This window comes from Giraffa tippelskirchi, chromosome 12, assembly GCF_054371585.1.
Source record: "Giraffa tippelskirchi isolate mGirTip1 chromosome 12, T2T-mGirTip1v1.2.pri, whole genome shotgun sequence".
In the NCBI taxonomy this organism is placed as follows: Eukaryota; Metazoa; Chordata; class Mammalia; order Artiodactyla; family Giraffidae; genus Giraffa; species Giraffa tippelskirchi.
In genome coordinates, this window is record NC_137286.1 from 139518078 (window position 1) to 139534980 (window position 16903).

At 40.3% G+C, this 16903-nt stretch overlaps 1 protein-coding gene across 3 annotated transcripts in view; it reads left to right on the top strand.

Annotated features, from left to right (window-relative positions):
- Positions 1-16903, top strand: part of UBAC2 (UBA domain containing 2) — a 165464-nt gene that overhangs the window by 21035 nt on the left and 127526 nt on the right. For 2 of the 3 annotated variants that reach the window (XM_081548940.1, XM_081548941.1), the window contains 3 exons: positions 7410-7537; positions 9839-9958; positions 10489-10598. In XM_081548940.1, the coding sequence (XP_081405066.1) occupies positions 7410-7537; positions 9839-9958; positions 10489-10598 (358 nt within the window). The remainder of the gene's footprint in view (positions 1-7409; positions 7538-9838; positions 9959-10488; positions 10599-16903) is intronic. The other variant, XM_081548939.1, reaches the window with a different exon arrangement.

Genomic DNA, 16903 nt, shown 5'->3' on the forward strand with positions numbered 1-16903 from the left:
ACAGTCCATGGGGTCGCAAAGAGTCGGACACAACTGAGCGACTGAACTGACTGACTGACTGAATTGAAATACAGTCATGCGGGAAAGCCACTCTGAGGTGCTGAGATCAGGACTGGAGTGATGAGAACAGGCTGGACATGAGAACGTTTTGAGTAGAGGCAGTAGTGGGTGTAAAGGCCCTGAGGTGTAGGACCTTCAGGAACAAGATTGTTCACATAAGGTGCTGTGAATGGGACTGTGCACTGCTGAGTAATCCATAAATGTTGCATAGTATTGGTAGTAAGATCAGAGTGCAGGAGTAGCCTGTCATTAACTGCCCAGCAGTGAGTGTCCAGTTTTGTCTCGTGAGTGGACAAAAATTGGCATCATAGCATACACAGATAATTGCACAGCATGTGAATAGAGTTGCACAGCACGTTTTTCTTTATCGTTGTGAATTACATTGATTTGCTTTGCATTCTTGGTATAAACTTCACTTGGTTGTGACTATTATCTTTTTTGTGTATAGCTGGATTCAATTTGCTAGTACTTTGTTGAGAATTTTGCATCTGTGTTTCTAAGAGATAATTGGTCTGTTTTCTTTTAATGTCTTGGCCTGTTTTTGGTATGAGTGTAGCACTGGCTTCATGAAATGAATTGGAAAGGGTTCTCTCCTTTTCTGCATGGTGGAAGAGTTTGTGTAGGGTTGGTTTTCTTTTTCCTTTAAGTGATTGGTACCATTTATTCATCAGTGAAGCTGTCAGGCCTGGAGTTTTCTATGTTGTAAGACATTTAACTGTGAATTGTTTCTTTATTTCCATAGGTCTGTTCAAGTTATTCATTTCTTTTTGAGTGAGCTTTGATAGATTGTATCTCTCAAGGAGTTTGCCTGTTTCATCTTAAGTTGTCAAATTTGTGGCCAAAATTTTGTTTCTGATATTCCTATATTATCCTTTAAAAATTGTTTATGACAAAAGTACATCCATAAGATTTAACCATTCTAACCATTTTTAAGTGTACATTCCAGTGCATTAAGTGCATTTTGCAATGCTATAAACCCGTTATTAGGCTCTTAATGTCTGGGCATCTGGAGTGATGCCCCCCTCCTTTATTCCTAATGCTGGTTATTGTGACTTCTCTTTTTTTTTCCTGATCAGTCCTGCTAGAGGTGTATCCATTTTATTGATCTTGTCAAAGAGTTAGTTTTTAGTTTCATTGATTTTTTTTTCTCTATTATATTTTGGTTTTCTATTTCATTGATTTCTGCTCATAATTCTTTCCATATGCCTGGTGAGGGTTTAGTTTGCTTGTCTTTTTCTAGTTTTTTAAAGCTTGTAGCCTTTGTTGTTATTTGAGACCTTTTCTCTTCCTGTATAACCATTTAATGTTATAAATTTCCTTCTAAGCACTACTTTTTTTGCAGCCCACAGATTTTGCTTGGTTGTACTTTTATTTTTTTATTCTATTAACATATATTCTATTTTACCTTGTGACTCCCTCTTTGACCCAGATATTATTTAGAAGTATGTTGTTTAATTTTCAAGTACAGTTGACCCTTGAACAACATGGGGGTTAGGAACAGACCTCTGTGAAGTTGAAAATCCAGGTTGAAGCCTATAGTTGGCCCTTCATATCCATGGTTGTGCATCTGTGGATTCAACTAACCATGGATCATGTAGTGCTGTAGTATGTATTTATAGGGGAAAAAAAATCACATAGGTGAACCCTTGAAGTTCAGACCTGTGTTGTTCAAGGGTCAACTGTATTTGGGAGATTTTCCATCCATCTTTCTGTTGTTAATTTCTAGTTTTAATTTTGTGGTAGTCAGGGAACATACTTTGTATGCTTTTAATTTCTTTAAATTTATTGAGGTGTGTTTAATGGCCCAGAATATGGTTGGTCTGTCTTGAGGAATGTTCCATATGCATTTGAAAAAAAAAAAGTGCAATTTTCTATTGTTGGGTGGGGTGTTCTATAAATGTCAATCAGGTCACATTGACTGATACTGTTTTTCAAGTCTTCTGTATGCTTACTGACTGATATAATAGTGTATTGCAGTGTGGGTGTTTTAAACAAGGGAAGTTTATTTGCTCACAGGTCAGGAGGCTGGAAGTCCAAGCTGAGAGGCCTTTCTCCTTGGCTTGTGATGGCTGTCTTCTCCCTGTGTGTTCACATGGTCTTTCCTCTGCATGTGTGCAGCCCTGGTGCCTCTTCCTTCTCTTATAAGGACAGATTGGATTAGGGCCCCACCTTAATGACCTTATTTAACCTTAAATTACCTCTTTAAAGACCCTTTCTCTTAATAGAGTGGAATTGATGGTGAGAACTTCAACACATGAATCTGGAGGAGGGCAGTGGATATTTCAGTCCATGACACTGATTTTCTACTCGTGTTGCTGATTACTGAGATAGGAGTGCTGAAGATTCCTACTATATTTGTGGATGTATCTGTTTCTGTGAGTTTTTGCTGTATGTATTTTGAAGTGTTTTCTCAGCTCTCAAATTCTGTGATTCACTGTGTACCCCTCTCCGTGTTTTATTATGAAAAATTTCAAACATGCTGAAAAGTTGAAGAATGGTTATAATAAACACTGTGTACCTACCACTTAGATTCTGCAGTTAACATTTTACACATTTGTTCTATTAAATATCTGTTTTCTGTTTCATCAACTTGTCTTATTTTTTTGATGATTTAAAAATAAGTTGTGGTCACTTATTTCTAAACACTTAAGTGTATGTGTTGTTAACTAGAATTTGATCATTGTTTCAAGTTCTTTTTTTTTCCCTTAAAGTAAACTTCATATGGTGAAATGTACAGGTCTTGAGTTGATCAGTAAATCTTGCTGTACACAGTAATACTGGATACTTTCCTTATGATGTAGGACTTCTTGGACAATTGTATATTATCTTGTAGCTTTCCTCATTGGTTTTTTTGGGACCTCATTTTTGCTCACCTTAAGAGGAGAACTTAATGGTTCTCTGATTTAAGTACTCTAATTTGTATTTTTAGTGGTTTAGTCCTAGACAGAATGAAAATGGTTGTAAAAATAGGATCACTTATTAAGTCAGTAAATAATTTATTTATTTTCAGTCTTTATTTTTAATTGTGGTAAAACATGCATAACATAAAATTTGCCATCTTAACCATTTTTTGGTGTATGGTTCTGTGGCATTAAGTACATTCACATTGTTGTGCATTTATCTCTAGAACTCTTTTCATCTTGCAAAACTGAAACTCTAGCCATTAAACAGCTCCCTATTCTTCCCTCCCCCCAGCCCCTTGAAACCACCATTCTACTTCCTGTCTCTGAATTTGACTACTTAGATACCTCATATAAATGGAATCATACAGTGCTTATCATTTTGTGTGTGATTTATTTCTTTCAGCATAATGTCCAAAAAGTTGATCCATGTTGTAGCATGTGAGGATTTCCTTCCTTTTAAAGACTGAATATAATTGATTATATTCCGTTATATGGATATACTGCATTTTATTTATCCACTTATACATCATGGATGTTAGGTTGCTTTCACCGGTATTTAGTGAGCATCTCTTATACATCAGTCACACTTCAACACATGAACATGTTTTGACTGCCTTTATGGACCTGATCCTGCTATAGGCGTGAGGGATACTGCAGCAGTGAACATACAGACAAAATTTCTGCCTTCAAGAAGCTTATATTCGAGGTGGAAGGGGGGTTCAGGATGGGGAACACATGTACACCCATGGCTGATTCATGTCAATGTATGGCAAAAACCACTACAATATTGTAATTAGCCTCCAATTAAAATAAATAAATTACTTTAAAACAAAAGAAGCTTATATTCTAGTGGGGACTGAGAATGGGGAGATGGGCAGTACACAAAGAAATGTATTTCTTGATTCCAAATTGCAATTTTTTTCACATTTTAATGTTTCTAGTCTTGGGTTGTATTTTACAATTGATGCCATCTTAGAATTATATTTGACAGTGTTTCTTTTTTAGTAACACCTAAAATAATGGTGTATCTTACAGTCAGTTTGAATCACAGATTTGACGAGTCACTTTTTAATAAGTCACTTGTTGATAAGTGCTATGAAAAAATAAACTGGAACAAAGGAGATACAGAATCACATGGGGTAGCCACAGATAAGATGCCATTTGAGCAGAGCGCATGTTCAGTACAGATATTTTTTTCATAGCAGGACTTCCTACCTGAAGGACATAGTGTGTTGGTTTACTCTCTGCTCTCACCGTGGACTGGTCACAGCTGTGGACTGGTGACTTCGAGCAGCACTGGTGGAGAGGACAGAGCCTTGGTAGGTGGGGGTGGACATGGGCTTAGAGGACACTCTGCAAGATGGGTGTAGATCTTGTAGGCAAGGTAAGGGCGAAGGTGACAGAATTTCCCAGCCTAGGAACCAGCAACAGTTCTCCTACTTGCTCACAACAAAAACTTTGGCGGTGTCTTTGGTTTCTCCGTTTGCCCATACTTTATACCCCATTAACCAGCAAATCCTGCTTGCTGTACCTTTAAAACGTACTCCGGTTCTGACCACTCTCACCTTCAAAACATGCGCCAGTACTGACCACTTTTACCACCCCAACCCAAATCACCCTGGTCCAGGCTGTGGTCCTCGCTTGTCTGGATTATCATGGTGGCCTCCTGACTGGTCTTGCTTCTTCTCCACTTACCTTCCTGTAATCTCTTCTCAGTTTAGCAGCCAAAGGGATCCTTTGAAAACCCGTGTGATCATGTTATCATGTCCTTAGCCTCCCCCAGAGCATCCTGTCACTCTCTGAGGAAAGGGTAAAGTCCCTGTGGCTTCTCAGGGCTTTCCACTGTTTGCTCCTCAACCTCTCTGACCTTATATCCTGCCTGTCTGCTTTGCGCGTATTCTGCCCTTGGCCATCCTGGCAGCCTTACTTCATCATATGGAGCGTGTTTCTGTCTCACAGCCCTTGGACTTGCTCTTCCCTCTGCCAGAAACACTGCTCCCTAGACACCTGCTGGGCCCACATTCCCAGGCGTCTGCTCACATCTCACCTTGTCTGAAGGGCCTTCTAAGCACCCTGTTCTTTCCCCACCAGCACTGTGTTTCCCCCTACACCAGGCCAGGCTAGTTAGTTAGGCTGCAGCAGCCAACAGCTTTAAAACGTCAGGGGTCTGAAACGACAAGCTTTGTTTCTCACTGATGGCCTCCCTCTGCTGTGAGTCACCCAGGAGGACCTGTTCCACTCTGTCTTCCACGCTGGGATCCGGCTCATAGCCGAGCCTCCATCTTGAGCACTGGCCCAGGTTAAGGACAGTCCCTGGCTATCCGGTAGTTGCCTGGGAGTGATGTCTATCATGTTGAGTTGGCCAAAGCAGGTCACATCGCCTTGTTCCCCTTCAGTCAGGGGCAGGTGTGGGTGGGCAGCAGTCCTGTCTGTTATCTGGAAAGAGAGCAGGAGGTCCATGGTAGGTAACACAGCCTCGCTTTTTACCCCGCTTAATTTTCCCATAGCATTTACTTCTATCTGGCATGATACGTATTTACCTCACTTTGTGTATTTTCTTCTCTCCGCTGTCTAGACTGTAAGCACCACAAGGGGAGGAGCTTTGTCCGTCGTCTGCTACTGTATCCCAGGGCCTCGGGGTGATGCATGGTCCCCAGCAATAGGAACTTGTTCATTGCAGAGATATGAGCGAGGACATCAAAGCAGACTGTCCATTTATTCATACGGTGACACGTAAGCCACTGAGAATGTGGAGCAGGAAGGTTACTGGAGAAAAGCAGTAGCGTTGCTGCTCAGTGGAGGTGTCCGCTTGAGATCTGAGACCATGAACCTACAGTGGTTCCTTACAGGCTGCAAGGAAGAGGCAGGAATAAATGGTGGGGCCCATTTCACAACATAGGGGAAGTCCAGGGTCAAGGAAACCTTTATCACCCATGCTCGATCCTCAGTTCTGTCTGAATGATAAGGGAGGAGCTTGCTGCAATCATCACCTGGGATGGTGGTTGCGGTGGTTGGAGCAGTTTTCCCTGCGTTCATTCTTCAGTTCATTTACTTCTCATAGGACTTCTGAGGGAGCTTCTCTTATCTTCATTTCACAGGTGAGGAGAATTGCGGTTGAAATAGCTCTCGATAGAATTGGTCAGGCTCACAGCTGTAGTGCTTCCCTGTACGTTTGAGTTCCTGGGCGGTGGAGGATCCGTTTTCTAGGGGGTGGGGAGCTCTGTTAGCTTTTAGATTCCCTGGAGCCTTGATTGCATCTTCGTGGTAGAGGCAGGTATGCAGTGACTTTACCCATGGTTTGAGTTTAGCTGTTGGTAAGATCTTACCAGAGAGGAAATAGTTGGGCTATTTTTATATATGTAAACAAATTCAGGAACCACACCACCAGCCGTGACCAGTGGATTCATTCCCAGGGAATTTCTTATGAATACCGTTGAAGTGCGCCTCACATGATCTGAGAATGTCCCCTTTGGTGACACTTTCCTGTGGTCTTGAGCGTTGATGATCTGGATATTTCATTCCCTCAAGGAGCTGTGCTAGTCTTTATAGCCAGCATTCAGAAGCATATAGAAGAGAATCATTAAAGATTCTTCCTTGGAAATCTTTAATGTAGTCAGGAAGGCAAAGCAAGTTCCAGACCCCGACTGGTAAAGTAGTACCTGGAGACAGGGGTGCGGGGTGGGGGAAAAGCCCCCCAGGCTAAAATGAGAGACTAATTGGAAGGAAGTGGAAACCAAGCTGTCATTTGAAGGCTTCGTGAGATTCAGACAAGGCTCCGGGGATGCCCGTTGTGGAAAATCTCAGCAGGCCACCGCAGTCAGCCGTGTTAGCACTTTTAACTGCTTCTTAAATTTCCCTGGTGGCTCAGATGGTAAAGAATCCACCTACAATGCAGGAGACCTGGCTTCAATTCCTAGGTCAGGAAGATCCCCTGGAGAAGGGAATGGCACCCCCACTCCAGTATTGTTACCTGGAGAATCCCCATGGACAGAGGAGCCGTGTGGGCTGCAGTCCATGAGATTGCAGAGTCGGACTCAACTGAGCAACTTAAATTTCTTAAAGTAAATGTTTATGTACGTGAATCCCAGTCATGCTCAGGAGCTGACTGGCCAGTTTGATAGAAAGCATACATCTCTGTTTCTTTACACTTCAGTGGCTGTTTTCTGAAAGGTATTCTATGAAAGTAAGCTTGGTTTGGTTTCATATAAAAACCAGATGACAATGAAACCCCCAACAGCGGATTCCACGCGTTTGCCAGCGCCCTTTGATCACTTACCACTGCAGGACGATATTTTGAAAATGTATGTTAATAAGAATTAATTTCCAGAGCATGCGAACTTTGTCTTCATTCTAATTCAAAAGAAGTGAATTCTCTTGCTTTTCACTCGTATCGTTTTTAGAATCTTAGGGACAGGCGTTCTGAAAGCTGTGTTGTTTTCCCCCCAGACAAGGCACCTGTGTCCAAGAGTCTTCTACTGGTCCCCAGCGCCCTTTCCCTCCTGCTGGCCCTGGTTCTGCCTCACTGTCAGAGGTTCTTCGTGTACGACCTCCAGGCTGTCAAGGACGACTTCCAGGTGAGCGCTGCTCCACTGGCCCCATGAGAGGAGAAAGCAAGCCTTTTGCCTCCAATTTGCCCTCCTTTCTGCCAGTCTCAGTGTCTCATAGCCTCTCAGTTTGTAAGAAATATTTATTATTAATATCCCGTTAACAAGTCATTCTTCCAGTTGTATTTATTAATAATTTCAGCAGAGCAAATTATAATGAAGCAGTTGCAGTATTTCCAGTTTCCTTTTGCACATTTCTTTTTAACTTCACCTTTTACTATGGAAATGCAGTTTTTAATTTCAAGAGATTTAAACAGTGTTAAGTCTGTTTTGTCAGTATGATTAGTTTGCATACTTAACATTTGCAGAAACTTGCCTCAGTTTGAGCGTCTGTTAGATGTGCTAAGCTCTCTCAGCTCTAGCAGATTGTGAGTCTGTGAATTTCTTTTACGGTGGTGGTTAAACCAATAGGAAATTTCTCTTGGATTTTTGCCCCACTCTCCCCAAATCTCTACGTGTTCATCACCTGGGAAGCTCTCAGAGGCCTGTCCTTTTAGGGTTTTATGGAGATCCATTACACAGGCGTGCACGTGTGCTGAGTTGCTTCAGTCATGTCCGACTCCTTGTGACCCATAGACTGTAGCCCGCCAGGCTCCTCTATCCATGGGGATTCTCCAGGCAAGAATACTGGAGTGGATTCCCATGCCCTCCTCCAGGGCATTACACAGGCAGGATTGATTACATCACAGGCCATCTGTTAGTTGACCTACCCTCCAGCTCCTCTACCTCCATGAGGTCAGGGCATGGGACTGAAGGTTCCAACCTTCTAATCACAGGGTTGGTTTCCTGGAATCCAATCCCCATTCTTAGGTGCTTCCAAAAGTCACCTCATTAACCTGACAAAAGACACTGTGATGACTTTTCTTCACTTTGGAAATTCCGAGGGCTTTAAGAGCTCTGTGCTAGAAACGGGCAAAGACCAAACATATATTTTTAAATGTGTGTGTATGTGTGCATGTGCACATGCACGCACGTGCTCAGTCATATCCAACTCTTTGGGATCCCATGGCCTGTATTGTAGCCCACCAGTCTCCTGGAGAGCGGGTTGCCGTTTCCTTCTCCAGGGGATCTTCCTGACCCAGGGATCAAACTTTGGTCTCTTGCATCTTCTGCATTGGCATGTGGGTTCTTTACCAGCTGAGCCACCAGGGAAGCCCCATTTCTAATGTATAAATCACAGTGTCACAGAATGTTAGTGCAAATTATGGTTATAATCTGCCACTTTTTCTTCACTAAATTCTTGATTAGCCATTTTAAGCATAATAGTCCCATTCTTTTAAAAAAATATATTTTCATTTATTTTTTAGGGGCATTTCTCTAGTTGCAGTGAGTGGGGGCTACTCTCTAGCTGCAGTTCTTGGGCTTCTCACTGCGGTGGCTTCTCTTGTTGGGGGGCAGGAGCTCTGGGACGTGGGGGTTTAGTCATTGCAGCTTGCAGTCTCAGTAGTTGTGGTGCACCGGCTTAGTTGCTTCAAGGCATGGGGGATCTTCCTGGAGAAATTGAGCCCACCTCTCCTGCATTGGCAAGTGTGTTAATGCATTCTTGAGCATGACACTTTTTCTTCATAAGGATGTCGTTAATGCCATTGCTCAGGTGGCCTTCACCAGCTTCCTGTGACGGAGTTATTTATCTGTACTAGTGCTTTCTGTGGGAATGTCATAGAGCTTCCGTTATGATTTCAGTTGCTGTAATAGAATGATTCTTAACCCTGTCCCTGCAGTAGAATCACCTACATAACCTTTTTTTCTTTTTTGATGCCCAGACCTTGCCCTAGACCAGCTGAGCCAGAGAGCCTAAGAGTTGGTGTACTTTTTAGAAAGATTCCCAGGGGATTCTAGCATCTGGCCAGCCCTGAGAAACACTGCTGTTAAGGGAGTGTCAGGGCCCTGTGGCCACGAGTTGGCACCTTTCCTACCATGGGGTGGTGTTACTTTAGTTCATCTAGCTAAGTTGGCAACAGTCCCATTATCCTGGACCACTTTATGGGCATCTGTGCTCTAGGGCTGGGACCTGCCTGGGTGAAGGACAACCATCCTCTGTCCAAGAGTGAGAATAGCCCCACTCTGCTGCCAGAACCTCCTAGGATGCCCTCAGCGTGTGTCTCTTAAGAGCTGCCACAGAGATGGAGAGTTTCAGTTCTGCCTTGGGAAATCTGAGTTTAGAGTGTTAAAAATAAGCAGCCTGAAGTAAACATAATAAATTGGCTAACGAAGAGACCCCCAACAGAGCTTACTCATATTTGTTATTCTTTTTTAATTCCCTATCTATAGATCTGGAGGTTGATTTCTGGAAGAATAATTTGCCTTGATCTGAAAGATACTTTCTGCAGTAGCCTGCTTATTTATAACTTTAGGATATTTGAAAGAAGATATGGAAGCAGAAAATTTGCAGTAAGTTTTTATGTATTTTCCCTTTGTTACTTAGGTTATTGGGGAAAAAATATTTGTTTTCTTATTTTTAAATAGTTTTGTTAGCTTGGTGTTATGTTTAGCAGTTGTCTTTTTATGACATAATCCTGTCTGACGTGGAGCATGGACATTAACCGAAGAAAAATTTTAAATTGAAGCCGTTAGCATAATAAAATAATAATAATGGTGAAAGTAGATAATAATATCAGTGCGAGTGGGCAATAACCATTTTAATTAGGACTTTTAATACAGTTCTAATCACTTATTTTGCTTAATGGTTTGTGCATTACTTGTAAAAATAAATCATGCTATAAATATCTTTTCTTCAACATACTTAGAAATTATGGAAGTTAATAACATTTGATCAATATGGTTTTAATCCCTCATTTTGAAAAGTCTGTTGGAACAAAAAGAAACTTTAAAAAATATGTGTAAACCTGCGCTGGTTTTAATGAATAAAGGTTATTTTTAGAAGACTCTTCTCTCTAATGTTCTTCCTGTTTTGTTTTTAGTCCTTTTTGCTGGGCTCCTGGGTTTTGTCAGCGGTGGGTGACTTCATCCTTGTTGAAGTTGTGCGGTATTCCTTTGGTGTCACTGCAGCCAGGAATTTGCCTTCTGGATTGTAAGTAGCTCTCAAAGATTAGCTTAATTCGTAACTATGTAAATCTAATTTAAAGCATTATTGTACATGAAAGTCAGTAAAAGAATATTTTAAGCTTTTAGATGTAGTAAAAATTGATTTTATATGTAAAAAATCCAGCGTATACATACGTTTTCATTATGTTCTTGAAGCAGATAAAATAGATCTGAAAAATAGATTTTATTCTCAGTCTTTTTTTCAGCTTTCAAATCTCATATTTTAGAGAATTTTAAATGAATTTTCTGTTCTGATCCTGAAGATAGAATTGTGTTTTCATGGTTAAATTTCATCTTTGCAACTTTAACTACTTAAACACAAAAATACAACATTTAATTAGATTCAGTTATGAACAAAATAAATTTGTCTGAAGTTAGGCTTCTGAAGAATGATGCTTTTGTAAAATGGTATTGTTTATAGATATCCACCAAATATAAAAGAAAATCAATATATAGGTTACGACTTTGTGACCAATCTGCAATGGGCAACCTAACTTGCAGAGTGTTTGTGCTTTCATATTGTGTTGGTCTTCTTTAAAAACAAAATGAAAAAACATGTATTAGTTTGTGAAATAACTAGAAGCAAGGAGCAGAGTTGTTAACACATACAAATGATATTAAAACGTCTCTGAATGAAGTTTCTGAGACTGCATTTAAGAGATGAGATACTATGAAATAAAGACACCATATATTCAAAATTCATGTGTATTAATTTAAGCCTTATTTTAATTTTCAGTATGTGTTTTTGAGAATTATTAGGCTACGCAAGTAACTTGATCCAGCTTCACTTGGGATCTGTATTTTTAAAATTCGGCTAGTGATCTAACAGCTCTCACACTTGTCGTTAATACTTAACAGTTGTAGTGGACTTACTGAATTATTGGCATGAGTGTCGATCTTTAGTTGTCTTATGAATGTTTAATTCTGAATAATCTTTTAGTGGAGACAGATAAAGTTCTGTGTCATAATTATGCAGTTTTTGAGCTTCATGGGTTGTGATTGCAGTTAGATTAAGAAGTTTGCTGCTGCTGCTGCTGCTAAGTCGCTTCAGTCGTGTCCGACTCTGTGCGACCCCATGGACGGCAGCTCACCAGGCTCTGCCGTCCCTAGGATTCTCCAGGCAAGAATACTGGAGTGGGTTGCCATTTCCTTCTCCAGTGCATGAAAGGGAAAAGTGAAAGTGAAGTCGCTCAGTCGTGTCCGACTCTTAGCGACCCCATGGACTGTAGCTTACCAGGCTCCTCCATCCATGGGATTTTCCAGGCAAGAGTACTGGAGTGGGGTGCCATTGCCTTCTCCGATTAAGAAGTTTAACTATTCTGCTGTTGTGGAAGATGGTGTAGTCATTAGGAGTGATCCTGTATTGATTCAGAAAAGAAGCAGCATTACTGAATCATTAGTTTTTCCCACACATTTCTCATCGAGACCAATTCTTTTGGTTCTTTATAAGACCTATTGAGTTGTGGAAAGGTTATGCATATCATGTATGTTTGTGTTAGAATAAACTTAGGGGATGGGTAGTAACATAGCTTTTGATTATTATTTACGTTGTCTTATTGTGAGGGCTTTTTTTTCTATTGTACATAGAGTGGAGTGACAGTTATTTCTTTGTAATGAATGACATTTCTTTATGGAATCCTAACTGATACATATAAGGACTATTGATTCAATTTTGAAGTTGCTGGTAATGTGTGTTGTTGTTTTTTTTTTAATCAATTCTTAAGGCAAGAAGGCATTTGCCTATTTATATCTTAACTGATAGCAAGAATTGCAAATTTGAGTAAATTCAAAAGGTATAGGATCCCCTTTGGAAGACTGTGGATGTTAATTCAGACATTACCTAAATGAAACAATATTTCCCTTTCTGTTATTGTATGGCTTATTTGAATCTTGAAACATTCTCAAACATAGACTTCTTGGAATATAAATCTTTACTTCAATAAGTAAACTTTGCATTTTATAAATATATCTTTTATTTGATGGTGGCAAACCTTCAAAAACTCAGGAAACTTTTTGGTCAATGTGCTTTATGTGCATTATGTGTCGTATTTTCCACATAATGTCTTTTTCTTTCTCATCAGTGCCAAATTTATCTGCACTCCCAACAATTCTTCACTTCTTATTTAATTGTCTCTCTCTCTTTTTAAAGCTCACTACTATTAAAACTATAAAGATCATCAGTGACCAACTGATTTCTGAAGCCAATGGCTTATTTTCACTTGTCTTATTTGACCTTTCAATAGCACACTATGTGCCTTTGGCACCCCATTATTTCATGAAGTAACCTGCTCTCCTGAGTCCTAGCACACGACTGTCTCCTGGTCCTGTTTGTCCTTATACTCTTCGCAGCTCCTTTCTCCAACTTAGGCCAAAAGCTTTCTCTACGCCGTCTTGTCCACTCTCATGACTTCAGCTATCGTTAACATCTGTTGTTTGTGTCCCAGATCACTATTTCCGGTTCATATGACTTTCCTGATCTTTACTCGTATTTCCTAATGACTTCTAAGACTCAGAGAAAATTCGTCATGTTCAGAAGCTCTCACGTCCTCTGGTCACCTCTCTTTCTGTGCTCTCATCTCCTTCTCCTTTTATACTCTTTATTTATTTCCATCTACACAGTCACTCCATGGGAAATAGATGGGGAAACAGTGGAAACAGTGTCAGACTTTACTTTTTTGGGCTCCAGAATCACTGCTGATGGTGACTGCAGCCATGAAATTAAAAGACGCTTACTCCTTGGAAGGAAGGTTATGGCCAAACTAGATAGCATGTTTAAAAGCAGAGACATTACTTTGCCAACAAAAGTCCGTCTAGTCAAGACTATGGTTTTTCCAGTGGTCATGTATGGATGTGAGAGTTGGACGGTGAAGAAAGCTGAGCGCCGCAGAATTGATGCTTTTGAACTGTGGTGTTGGAGAAGACTCTTGAGAGTTTCTTGGACTGCAAGGAGATCCAATCAATCCATCCTAAAAGAGATCAATCCTGGGTGTTCATTGGAAGGTCTGATGTTGAAGCTGAAACTCCAATACTTTGGCCACCTCATGCGAAGGGTTGGCTCATTGGAAAAGACCCTAATGCTTGGTAGGATTGGGGGCGGGAGGAGAAGGGGACGACAGAGGATGAGATGGTTGGATGGCATCACCAACTTGATGAACATGGGTTTGGGTAGACTCCGGGAGTTGGTGATGGACAGAGAGGCCTGGCGTGCTGCAATTCATGGGGTCGCAGAGAGTCGGACACGACTGAGTGACTGAACTGAACTGAACACAGTCATCCAAGCTGGAACTCTTTCCCTTTTCTCGTCCTTGGAGTGGGACACTGAGCCTTACTCATTCGAAGTGATATATATTGTCATTGTCTCAGTCTTAACTAATCTTTAACTTTTCTTGCCTGGATTTTTATAGTAATTCTCTAACTAGTCTTCCTATCAACACCAAAGCATTTCCTGAAGTGTTTTCAGAAATTGTCTTTCTAAAGTAGAAGTTTGACCATACTAGTTTTCCTTTTAAAAACCTTTAGATCCTTATTTTCTTCAGAATAAAAGTCAGACTCCAAGATGGCATCAGAGCAGTCTGGAGTAGTGTGACTGGCATGGGCCTTGCTGTCGCCTAGATCAGACGTCACTGAGGTCTCCGCTCTGCCGTTCGTTACTTGTGTGACATCTTGAACAAGTTACTTCTCAAGTTCTATTTCCTGAGCTCAGTTTGTAGATAATCCTCATATGTAAATTGGGGGGTCATATTTTGTGCTTGACAGGGAATTAAATAAGCTCACCTATGCAAACATCCTAGCAGTAGTAACTTCCCCATCCCATATGTGTGTGTGTGTGTGTGTGTGTGTGTGTGTGTGTATTTTTTTTTTTTTTTTCCTTTTCCTTCAAAGCGCTTATAATCTGACTCCAATCCAGAGTTTCCCATTGGTCATTCAGCTTTCCCATTGGTCATTCTTGACCTGCTGTGTATTTGTATTCTTGTATCTGCTTGGTTTTCTTTCTGCACCCTGTTGTCCTTCAGCAGGATTATTCGTCCTTTTGTGTATAGTCTAACACATTTATTAAAATGCCTATTAGCGTTGATTGCTTCACATCATCATTGTCATTAACTAGGCCTCCGGTGCCACCCTCCTAGCCCACTGAGGGCAAACCAGCTTTCTGTTATGTACTCTCTACCTCACCCTCAGTAATGTTGAAGGGGGTAGCCTTGGTTATAGTGTAGCCCCTTAAGACTATAAGGTGAGGTCTTTGAACCACAGACATGTTCATCTCTTTTTCTGGTGCTTTACAAAGAAATTATACCTGGCATGTAATAGATTCTCATGACTCTTACTTGATATTCAGAAAACACAACCATTAGGTTTTGAAAGTAGCTATATGTATTAGTTTCTTCCAATAACCCATGCTTATCACACACCTGTCCTTACATACCTATTATTTTTTATTGTTAGTATTTATATGTGGATGTTATATATTGTTTCCCAGAATCAAATCACTCCAGAATAAGTGGAATTTGAAGTTTTGCATATCATATTAAAGTGTATCTGATTACAATGCTGAATAAAATTATTTTAACTAACTGTGTTTTAGATTATCTATGTTTTATTGTTAGAACAGTGACGTACATTTTCACTTTTTTGACTTTGTGTTGATAAAGCCTGTAGTTGTGTCATGTGCTCTCAAATTCTTCTCATCAAGAAAAGTCACTGCAGAGAAGTTGTCATTTAATAAATTATGTGAGAGCAGATCAATCTGTATAGGTGAGAGTAGGCTGTGACTGTATAGCACTTATCAAATAGAGGTTTCTCTTGTTCTAGCAATATTCACTTAATGATATTTAAGTATCTTGCTCGCTTGACTAATAAAGCTAAAAAATTCAAGTGGTTTTCTCTTGTTGAGGAACTGCATCTCAGTACCATCTTGACTCCTTTTCGTTATGTAGCTATGAGAATGTTTACATTGTGTGAGCTTGTTTGCTTTTTACTATTGAAAAATTGGTGGTTGACATGAAAGGAGAGCTAAACTTGGTTTCTAATGCTGGTGCTTTAGCTGAGCAAGTCACATAACCTCTGTGGACCTCATTTTCTTTATATTTAAAGTAGAAGGACTAGACTGGAAGACTATCTAAGAGATCTTCTAGTATGAAAATGCAATTGTATGATTGGGTTCCTTTGTGTTTCTCTCTTTTTTTTTCTTTAAGAATATTTATTTGCCCATGTTGTAGGACTATATTTATAGCCAATGCATTTATTTGATTCTTAGTCCCATTAGGAGATGATCATGCTAAGAGTCATGCAGGCTGTTCAGCAAAGAGGAAGTTACTGTTGACTCATTTGTGTGCTTTCATAATATTTAAAATAATATGTTTACAGATTGTAGTTGACTTCCTTTCCCTTTTAAATGGAGAAGTCACTTCGTTACTTCGTTAGGAGGAATTAAATGATAAGGCTTGAATATGAATCCAAAGTCTCTGACTAGTAAAACAGTTAATCCTAAAGGAAATCAACCTTGAATACTCATCAGAAGGACTGATGCTGAAGCTCCAATACTTTGGCCACCTGATATGAAGAGCCCACTCACTGGAAAAGACCCTGATGCTAGGAAAGATTGAGGGCAAAAGGAAAAGGGGGCAGCTGAGGATGAGATGGTTAGAATAGCATCACTGACTCAACAGACATGAATTTGAGCAAACTCCAGGAGATAATGGAGGACAGAGGAGCTTTGTGTGTTGCAGTCCATGGAGTCACAAAGAGTAGAACGCGACTTAGCAACTGAACAACATATTTCACCATATAGCAGAAACCTCATGTCATGGGAATGAACTTAGATTATTGGGCAGAAACAGGATCTCAGGTTCAGTTTTCCCCACTAGTCTAAAGTAGAGTCTGGCGCATACCAGGCTCTCAGCAAGTGTTTATTGAGTGGCTGTAGTCTGTTTCCAAAGGAAAATGAATTCAGTGGAGGGGAGGGCTGATGGTGATTACCTTTATCACACCCTTGGGTGTTTGCTTCTGCAGATTTTGCTCAACAGTAGTAACAGTGATGAGTTGAATATAGTTGTTTGTATAGGAATCCCAGAAGTTTTATGTGTAGAACACAAAGAACTGGACTTAGACTAACATTTCTGTGTGTAAATCAAACCAAAGGGAGCTGCATCTAGTTGGAAAATAATTCAGATTATTTCAAACAGTAGCTCAATTATTTGAGATCAGGTAATTCTCACTTGCACGTAGGATTAAATCCAAACAGTCAATGATGTATTTAGATAAGGCTTGAATCTGAAACACGAATTGGATGCT